Source organism: Pyrus communis, chromosome 15 (assembly GCF_963583255.1).
Source record: "Pyrus communis chromosome 15, drPyrComm1.1, whole genome shotgun sequence".
Taxonomy (NCBI): Eukaryota; Viridiplantae; Streptophyta; class Magnoliopsida; order Rosales; family Rosaceae; genus Pyrus; species Pyrus communis.
The window spans coordinates 11,621,478-11,632,214 of NC_084817.1; the positions used below are offsets into that span (position 1 = coordinate 11,621,478).

General features: G+C 35.9%; 1 protein-coding gene across 1 annotated transcript; it reads right to left on the bottom strand.

Annotated features, from left to right (window-relative positions):
• Positions 1-7,361: 7,361 nt before the first annotated feature.
• On the bottom strand, positions 7,362-9,773 carry LOC137717796 (uncharacterized). Its single transcript, XM_068457283.1, has 3 exons — positions 9,512-9,773; positions 7,994-8,052; positions 7,362-7,909 (listed from the first exon to the last, which is right to left on the bottom strand). Exons 1-3 carry the CDS (start codon positions 9,632-9,634, stop codon positions 7,534-7,536), a joined length of 558 nt encoding a protein of 185 aa, XP_068313384.1. The 5' UTR covers positions 9,635-9,773; the 3' UTR covers positions 7,362-7,533.
• Between the last annotated feature and the right edge of the window lie 964 nt (positions 9,774-10,737).

Below are 10,737 nucleotides of genomic sequence, written 5' to 3' on the forward strand. Positions count from 1 at the left end.
TCTTCCACACCTCTGAGGGCGCACTCCCAACAAAGCCTTTTGAAATACTCAATTTTTTCTCCCCCAAAGAAGATACTAGATACCGGGAGTACAGATGAGGCAGAAGGAAACGGTCGATCGAAGCATGTGGAGACAACCACAACAAATACATGTGCTGCTTCATTTGCAGTTTCTTCAAAAGCAAAGGTATCTCATATCATCAAGGTCAAAAGCAAAAGTATCTCATATCATGCTCTTTCCCTGTCTTTTCCTTTGTCCTTGTTATTACTCGCATGGCAAAGTGAAAGAGAGCAATCAGAGGCACTTGAAGTTAGCCTTCCGATCTGGAACCGACTACCTGGAATCTATTCCTGGTTGCTTACCTAGTATTGCTCTTGAGTAGTCATCTTCAACGGTTGATACACTGCCAGAGAAGGGACAGATAAGACGGGTGACAATGAAACATCAATCTTTCCAATTCGTATTCAATATGAATTGGAAAGATTGAACAAAGAAGAGGAGTAAGCTCAGATCTTCAGGGGAGACCAAAAGAATCCTGCTGCCCAGTTCAAGAGTAGCACAAAGGAAAATCAACGATGGGAGGAAACCAGTTCAAGATTAAGCCTGTGGAATCATCAACAAAATCAAGCCTCAATGCAATCAACAAGGAGAAGATGGAATTTACATTCCACAACCAGATTTGCGTCTCTAAACTCTTCTCTTTGTTATTTACATTCTGCCATGTTTAGTATGTTTAAGTTGTTGTTTTTATGTTTACTTTTGTTTGGTATGATTTTAAGCTTAAAACATTGAGGACAATGTTTGATTTAAGTGTGGGGGGGGTAACTAAGTATATTTGATGCAAATTCGTTGGATTTTATAACCCTTAACTTCAATCGTTGTTCCTTGCTGTTTTAAAATGTTTTTAAGCTGTTTTAGAGTGTTTTAGTATTTTTTGTTTTATAACTCCGAAAAGCACATAAAAATTTGAAAAACATGTTTTGAAAAGCCTAAAAAGAGTGTTTTGAGTCGTTTTTGCATGTTTGTGTCTTAGGATACCTTCCAACACAATGATGAGGATTTGGTTTGTAATTGCATGACTGTTAAAAAGAGTTATAAACATGGAGAAAAATTTGATTTACTCTTGGTATATGCTTGGTTATGGTTATAATGTATGACTTCACATGCAATCATAAAAGAAAAATTCGTTTCTGTAACATGCTTGAAGGAAGGAACTCATACTAACGCTACATCCCTGTGAGACTCGAGCCATTACTTTCTTTGGAGAGTTATAATCTGTGATTCATTGTTTTCTAAAGTTGTTGCATGATCTCATTATTCCTTGCTTGGTTGCTACTTAGAATGCAATTGTATCATGATAGAACTAAATGCTAGAACTTATGTCCGTTTCATTCAAAGCATGACATTGAATTGCATAACATATATCAAGATGAAGTTGTGTAGTTGCCACCATAGCCAAATAGCCTTACTTCCCATATTTCGTATATGTTGTAAGTTTTAACCCCGTTGAGCCTTGTTTAGCCCATGTTCTTTGTTAACCCATATCATCCTCACCTAGCCTAGATTAGGACCATCCGTACCCTTGTTCTTGAAGCATAGTAAGCATGACGGAAAATGAATTCCTTTTGATTAATATGTTGCAGAAAATAAGTGTGGGGGAAGGATTATTGATGAGAGTTGTTGTGCCATAGGCACGGCTAAAAAAGAAAAAAAAAAGAAAAAAAAGTCATGAAAAAGAAAAGAAAAATCAGAGTTGTTTGAATCTCCCCTATTTGTCTAAAAGTTGTTTTCTGCGCTCTAAAGGAAATTCTAAGTGCCTAATTCATTACTTTGCTCACTATTGCTCAAAGAACTTTTGTTTATCCCTATCTTTCTTTGTTATCCAAACACCCCAAGCCCCAGTATAACCCGTGACTTCAATCTTGAGTGTTATGTGTTTCAATTTGTGGAGTTTGAACTTGGTATGAGCATATGGTGTCACTGGTTCTCGCATCTAAGTAGGAGCATTCCATTCATGAGATCATACCTAAACATGCTTATTAAACTCCAGAAATTGCTTTCTTTGTGATACATATATGTGAGTGTTCGTTTTCATGTTTACATCAATCGTCTCACATATAACTAGTTTAGGGTGTGTAGTCAGAAAATCTGAGTGAAAATTGAGTGCATATCTTGTAAGGAATTGAGCAAATTCTCTAAGGCATGTTACTACATTCAAAACATGGTTTTAAATGCTTAATTGTGAACTAATATGTGGTGACTATGATTAAGTATGTATTTAAGTGTAAGGATGATTAAAATCTATGTGAGTAATGATTTTTAACATGTCATGTGCATTGGAAATCCCTGAGGCAACGTTGGAAGGTTTAAGATTGTCTTTGGTTTGTTTTGTTTCGTTTCGTTTTGTTTTGATTTTCTGTTTTGCTCGAGGACTAGCAAAAGCTAAGTGTGGGGGAATTTGATAGGAGCATATTCATGCGACTTAAATGGCTTGTTCTCGTACATTTACGTTGTTATTTCTTAGTTCTTTAAGTCTTTTAAGTTAGTTTCGTATGTTTTCAGGTTCTAAGGGCTAAAGGAGCAAAGAAGTGCATTTAGGGGCCTTTTGGAGCACTATTGGGCTAAGGATGGATAGCTTATGCTTGGAGCCAAAGTGTTGGATGAAATTGAAGGCCTTGTATGCACTTGAGGACACAAAACAATGGCCCTAACCCAATTACACAACCTTGCCATGGGCTTAACCATATTTCCTTTCCCTTGCCATGCAAACCACCCTATTTTAGGCCCATTCTATGTACTTAAACCCTAGCCCTTTAACCTTGCAACCCTATTATGATTTATTCACTTCCATATTCTTCTTTAATCCACATGCATTCATCATCATTCACCCTACATTGCATTTCCACAAAACAACTATCCTTGCCGTGCACCTCCCTTGCAATTTCAGCCATCACACTTCATCATTGCAGCCACCATTCACCCTAGTTGTCACTCACATGTTTTCCCATTCTATAATTCATCCACATGCATCTTTAACCCTTCACTCACATGCTTTCCCAACAAACAAATCAGCCACATGCACACCAAACCACCCATGCCGTGCATCCCTTGCATTTCCAGCATTCCCATTTGCATTTTCAGCTTTCCACCAACCAACCTAGTTGTCATTCCACATGCATTCCCTTCTTTAATCATTCCTAGCTGCCATTCACATGTTCTCCCATCCATTCTCTCCCTATAAAACCATGCAATGCATTCATACAATTCATTCCATTCACAACACAACACACAACACAAACACTTCCCCTTGTGCCGTGCCTTCCCTACCAATCGAAACACCATCACTTCCTTCTTTCTTCCACAAAACCTATCATTCTACATCATCCATAAATCCCCAAAACTCACCTTAGACCTTGTGCCACAACGAAGAGGAAGAGAAGAGTGCCTAAACGTTCATACAATTCAAGTTTGAGTTGTTGGAATGTTTAGGTGTTTCTTTGATTTCAATGTTTAAATTCAATTCTCTTTGTTTTGTACGTATGAGGAATGGAAGAGAAGAGTGCCTAAATGTTCATACAATTCAAGTTTGAGTTGTTGGAATGTTTAGGTGTTTCTTTGATTTCAAAGTTATGAGGAACTAAACCCCCTTTAGCTAGGGGGTGATTCGAAACTATGTTTATGTTTGCAATATGAATTGATTAACTTTCGTTGGAATTTCATAAGTTGTGGATTCAATTTGTTTAACCGTTTGATTGATAACTTATTTATGAATGTTTATTAAGAATGCGCGCTTAATTTTCATGCATGAATATGACGCTAGAATATAAGTGAGTTTCACCTAATCGTTATGAACTTATATTCACAAGTAGTGGAGGTTGCTTATAAACAATCGCGTTAAATGAATTCTTGGCACGAGTTTCATGCTCATCATAGTAACGAATGTCTCGTCAACACTTATAGTTTTCATAATGCTTAATGATCTTTGATTGTATCTTTATTGTGCTGTTCACGTAAAGGACTTTTGGAGAATGTTGTGAATTGCGTTGCGCAAACCCATCCAATTCATTAACTTAAGGAAAACTTGACGGTTAATTTAAGCGGACCTAATTAACCCGGAGTGTTGAGTTTCATAATTTATCGAAAGACCAACTGAGAATCAATCTTGTATGCAAGTGTAAAATGTGTGGAGAAGAACCCCTTGGCTATTCCATCATCCATATTTTATTCACATTCATATTTACGTTTTGCCTTTAATTACAATTTGTGCATTTTAGTTAATTTCGTCAAATCAAACTCCCCCCCCCCCCCAAGATTTTGTTAAGTCTTAGTCATTTGATTTGTTTTAAGTATTTTACGTTTGTTTAGTTTTGCATTCTTTGAGTTTAGTTTAATGTTGTAAACTTTATTTTCCGTTGTTTAGCTTTGCATTCTTTGAGACTAGTATAGTGTTTTATATTGTGTTTTTACGTTTTTGAGTCAAATCCAAGTGATTAACAATCCCTCCTAATCCCCGGTCCAGAACGATCCCTACTTACATACTTACTACAATTGATAAAAAGAAGGTTTAATTTGTGTGCGTATAAATCTCGCATCACCGGGCGAGACCACTTCCCAGGCCCCACCGTAGCACGATATTGTCCGCTTTGGGCCCCCAGCACACCCTCACGGTTTTGTTTTTGGGAACTCACACGAGAACTTCCCGATGGGTCACCCATCTTGGGAGTGCTCTCGCGCGCTACTCGCTTAACTTCGGAGTTTCTACGGAACCGGAAGCCAGTGAGCTCCCAAAAGGCCTCGTGCTAGGTAGGGATGAGAATATACATTTAAGGATCACTCCCCTATGCGATGTGGGATGTCACATTAGATCTTCTAATGTGATTATTTGTACTTAAAATTAAATTTTCTAGCGTTTGTAACAAAGATGGTGGAAGTGATAAAGATGTGTTATGATTAACTTCTGTTATTTGTTCTTCAATTTGATTTAATTTTTCAACTAAATTTAAAACTAATTGGATAATTAAATTATTTTGCCTGATAGGGATATTACTACTGGCTACTTGCATTGAAACGTCTATTCAACATACTAGTTCTTTATCTAACTAACTAATTTCTTTCAAAGCTTGAATATATTTCCGATTAGTTCTAGAATCAGTCATTAAACCAATAATCTATCTATTTTATTATGTAACTTATTTACTTGTTCACTCAAATCTTTTTGCGCTAATTGAGTTTTTTGTACTTCTAATTTTAATTGTTCAACAATTTTTAGTGATCTAAGTTCTACTTGATTAGGCTTACTATCTATAATATCAATAAGTTCTTTTATTTCTCTTTTGTTAAGAAACCTTTGAAATATTTTTATTATTATCTTCTAAACTGAGATGTACTATAATCTAAATTTTGCTTAATAGTTTTTATGGAATTTTTCTAAAATATTCTAACAGCTAGTCTAATAAATAATTATGCTTATTATTTTCTAGTTTTATATTTTCTGCTTAACTAATAATAAGATCTACAATACTATTTGTTTGTGGATTTTCTTCACTATATAAAATATGATTATGCTTTCTTAATGAAAAATAACAAACTAAGCTATTTTGGTCTAGGGTGATTTTTTTTTTTTTTGTTGTTCACTAATTTCTAAATTAAGATAATCTATCATAAACTACGGTCTATATTTTTCTAAGGTTATGGCTAATTGATTTCTTAAAAACTCTCTTTCTTCTCTCAAGGTCTCTAAAGTATGATCTGTTGCACTTTTTGCTTCTAATACATTATGTTGTACTTCAATGTTTTTATATTTACCAATAAATGAAGGGCTTTTAAGATAATCAAGATAAAACTTCTGCTTTTTCAAAGTCTTGCTAATTCTTTTGGAAATATATGCTAATCTTATCCTTATGCTAGTTACAGTTGGGTGTCTAGGACAATATATACTTGGTGTTTGTGGTTGATAGGATCTACAAGGGCAACAATATCTAGTGTTCATATAAAATTAACAAGTGTGTGATATCAGTTGTGTTAATGACTTTCGTCCTCAAGGTACTTTACTATTTCTATTAAAATGCTAAACTTGGATTTGTTACCAAATTCCAAGCAAAGGCCTAGTTAAATAGTCGGGTGGCCATTATAACAACTAGACATAAAACCTTGCACATAGAACTTGACATGTTTCCGCACAACGACCACTCACAATACAGGTATAAGGCCTTGAAGGCTGAACTCAAAGGTATGAAGAACTCAAAGGTACCTTGGTTAATGTCCAATTATTTGTATGGCAAGCATTCAACTAGAACAGAGTGCTCGAACAAAGTATGACCATTAGGTTAGCAAGTTAATAATATAACTATAATAGTGTTTTCTTGTTTTAGACTAAAAGTCTAATTAAACAAACACACAAAAGAAAAAAAGAAAACTTACTTAAGACTTGAAGATTGCTTGAATATGTACACTTGAACTTTTATTGATATATAAAATGTTTACAAAGAAGTAAGCAAAGGGAGCAAGAAGGCTAAGAGAGCTATAGGCTTCATCTATACGTGTGGTAGTCGTGTGAAGGAGTGGTGTGCTAATTACAATGAATGAAACTCCCTCTTTATACATGTATGGGAGTGCTAGATTACAAAAGAAAAACTTTACAGATGGATGGTGTAAATATCTTTAATTTTTTGTCACTGTTTCTGAATCTGTCGTTTTCTTTCTTTTGTGGCTGCCATTGTTTTGTCTTATTCTCTTCTTTTGCATTTGCTTTAATGAAGACCACATGAAATGTTCTACATGTTGGTCTCCTTGCTGCAATCACTTCTGTATTTATTTATGCCAGATATCTTTGTAAGGGACCAAACTGTATGAATACTTTGAAGGACAGTATGTATTTTTGAAAACTTTTGTCCTAATGGTTAAATGGAAGTTTTTAAGGACTTTTCATTAGTTTTTTTTTTTTTTTTTTTTTTTTTTTCAATTATTTGGTTGATTCAATTTGTACGGTTATGTGATTGCTCTTTGGACAACCCCAACATCGGCACTTACCGAAGCGGGCGAGAGGCAGGTGGCAAGCCGGAATGGAACATTGTTGTAACGAACAACAGCAAATGTGCTCGAAGCCGCATAATCTTGGGATCCCGTGCTTCTGCTGCCTAATTTTTACTGTTTGTCGTGGTTGTTGAGCACTAATTGAGGGACGTCGGAAAATGGTTCCTGCCCATCTCTCTACTATTGTCCTCTAATTCGCCCTTCGATTAGTTCAATCCAAAAGTCATAAATAAACAAGCATAAAGATAAGAGTGCGCACAAATCACTTCACAAAACACCGTCGTAATTCTTATCCAGAGAGAGAGAGAGAGAGAGAGAGAGAGAGAGAGTGAGAGAGAATTATTAAAGGTGTACAACTAAGAAATCTGATGGCTTAACAAGTACTGTGAACATTTCTACCATATGTGGACATGCCACCTAAATTTTACTCAACTCCTACAACCCCAAATATTCCCGATAACCAGAAAAAGGCGGCAAGTTCAAAGAAAAATGAGAAAAAATTCATTTCCTCCTCTTAGCAGGTGGCTGAGGAAAGTCTTCCTCCTCGTCTTCCTCGTCCTCTTCTTCTTCGTCTTCAGTTTCTTCCTCCCCATCACCACCATCATCGTTGTCGTCGTCGTCATCATCGTCCTCCTCATCTTCTTTATCATCATCATCATCCTCTTCGCTTACACCATCACCATTGGCCTCAGGCTCGTCTTCTGGATTTTCTTTACCCTCCTTCTCTTCCCCAGAGGCATCATCCTCATCGCCACCATCTTCATCCTGGTCATCACCAGCATCATCATCATCATCACCATCCTCGTCCTCAGTTTCACTTGCATCTGTGTTCTCAGGACCAGGTTTTCCCATTACATAAAGCTCAGTAATAGGAAACCTGCATAGAGAAATTTTGGCCTCAGAAATCCCCTTCAAATGAATAAAAGATAAAATGGTGGACATTTTAATTCAGAAAACTAACTCTGTGACAGCCTCAGGTTTTTTGGGAAAAACATCGATTGTGTTCGGCATAGATCCCATCTGAAAAAACCAGAGTGTGAATGGAGATACAAGTTAAAATAAGTAGTTTTTCCTTACCAAGTTGAACAGGTTCAACTCCGCGGCAAAAAGAGCAATAAGCCAATAAGTCAAAACTAGATTACGACAGTGCAGCTTCATGATAAGTCATGCTACACAGACACACAGGGTCAGAATCAACTTAGCTTAAATGGTCACTAAGATAGCTTATTTTACCCGGCCTGAAGAGTTGGACTTTTATACATTAATGGAAATATCATTGATACTTTCATTTTCAGATAAGAGAAGAAATAAAGGATGCCTCAAGCCAATAACACAGGCTTTCATATTTCAATTTACACCAGCGTGAAAAGCGAAGGAAACTAGAACCTACCCCAACAACTCTATCTGTTCAAGACCGTGACCTACGGCCTAGAAAGGTAAATTTGAGTGTTCCCCTCTGCTAGAACAATCTGGTTAAAATTTGAAAAAAAAAAAAAAAACTAGTCCTATAAATTGTAAGCCAACATACAGGCAAAAATGACAATCCTTTTCCTCCCCTCCAGTGAGGACAGATTGAGTTGTAGACTACATTTTTCTATGTCCCTGTGACATTCCACCTTATAAGAACAATATTAAAGCAGAAATATACTCTAGTTCAAGAAGAACCATGCGCCAACCAAAAAACCATGAAACGCAAGGCAATTTTCAATATAATTTCGGACAAAAGGCTAGCATCGCACATCATCATTATGGCACAGGAAGTATCTCATCTGTAGGACGTCGTAAAGTAAAAGTGACAAACGAAACACAGGTCAGGCCATCAAATAATTGAACCCCAAGTTAATTATATTCAGACTACTTCCAGGTAATAACAATTTAAACCCTGACCAAGTCAGGATCTAGGGAAACGCATTCAAATTCTATACATCAGACATAACTAAACAAAAAATCCTCTCTTCCAATCTCTTTGTTTTCATCTTTCAAGTATATACTTCATAGCCGCACACATCAAGTTTGAATCCGTACGAAAATACTCAACAAACGACAAAAACACTAGTTAAAACAACAGCACATCAGAAATCTTACAATTGTAAAAATGTATGAGAAAAAAGTATAGTACAAGATTCCGAACAATAATAAATAAAAAATAAAAAAGGGGAAACCGACAAGCATCTCAACAAATTCACATAGTCCTAAGTAGAGTAAAAACTATGAAAACCACAGGGGGCAAAAAAAAATCATCACAAACATATTAGCAAAAAAAAATAAAAAATAAAAAATAATTCTAAAATATGGAAGAACATCATAGTTCTTGAAGCTAAAACACAACAAAAAATAAAACCCCCAAATTACTTAGAGAAACCCTAATGCACTAAACCAAACACAACTAAACTAAGCAAAAAACATAAAATTGTTAATTAAAAACAATTCAGACCACAAAATTGAGGCAAAATTAGCTGTGAAGTAAGAGAAAATATACCATCAAGCAGGACAAAGCAAGAGACTTGGCAGCGGCAGCAATGGTTGCCTCAGCCACCACAGCCTGCACCACAGTGCAGAGAAAACTGTCCAAAACGAAGCCGTTTGAGCAGAGGTTGTCCATCTCCACGCCCACCAACGAGTTTCTAGGGAGAGAAAAACCCTAATTGAGAAAGAATTTGAGGAGAGGGGAATTTAGGGTTTTGGGAAATTGGGGACTTAAGCCAGGGTTTTGAGGATATTGTAAACTGGGGAGAGAATTTTGATGCTACCGTAGCCACTAGGACCTGGTTCCGGAAAGAGTAGCACAAAAGATAGGTTGACAGCAATAAAAACGACGAAGAGTTATTGGCCGTAGGATATGTAGCAAAGATAAGATCTAGGATGTTAGAGGTGATCTGAAGGCTGTGGTTTAGCAGTGTTTCGTTGATATGAAGATGCTGTCAGTTTAAGTATTACCTTCATGAACTTGCTGGTTTTAACTTGGGCATTGTATTTGGGATTAAGTACTGTTTTAGTTCCTTAATTTTAGGATAAACTGCAATTTGACCTCTTGCACTATTACTCCAGTTGAATTGACACCCTAAACTATTTGAAATAAGTCAGTTGACCCCTTGTCGGTAGATTCCATCCACTATTTCGTCAAATTCCAAAAAAAATTAGCCTTTCCTTCATCAATTCTTATTGTCAACTATAACCAACAATGTAATTATGACATGAGAAAACAAAATAATGTGTAACGACAATGTGAAATGGTTCATTATGTAAACGTTTGGTTGTTTATGTTTTCTCATTATGCTTTATATTTTTAAATTATTTTGTGTTCATATGTTAAAATTTTATTGGTGGTTATGGCTGACAAGTAACAATTAATGATAAAATGACTAATTTTCTATTGAATTTGATGGAATTGATTTCACAATCTAATGGCAATGAGTTAATTGACTGATTTTATATGTCAGGGGGTTAATTTACCAAACAAATAGTTTAAGGAGTCAATTTCAACTAGGGTAATACTTCTAAGAATTAAACCGCAATTTACCTTTAATTTTAGGAAGATTCTGATGTCGTTTCTGCCGTTTTATTTTTCGTCGATTTATGCCATCCAATTGATAGTTCAAAACTGAAGAGTGTAAGGATATAGTTGCATTTTGGCACTTAGGCCCTCAATGTTCGAAAAAGAAAAAAATGCACGTTAGTCCACGCAGCTAGAAGTCTACTAGAAAC

Excerpts from the sequence above, each read along its gene's own strand:
- LOC137717796 (XM_068457283.1), bottom strand. The coding sequence starts at position 9,634 with ATGGACAACCTCTGCTCAAACGGCTTCGTTTTGGACAGTTTTCTCTGC. Across the intron at positions 8,053-9,511 it reads TTGCTTTGTCCTGCTTGATG|ATGGGATCTATGCCGAACAC; the intron begins GTATATTTTCTC and ends TGGTTTTTTCAG. Across the intron at positions 7,910-7,993 it reads AAACCTGAGGCTGTCACAGA|GTTTCCTATTACTGAGCTTT; the intron begins GTTAGTTTTCTG and ends TTCTCTATGCAG.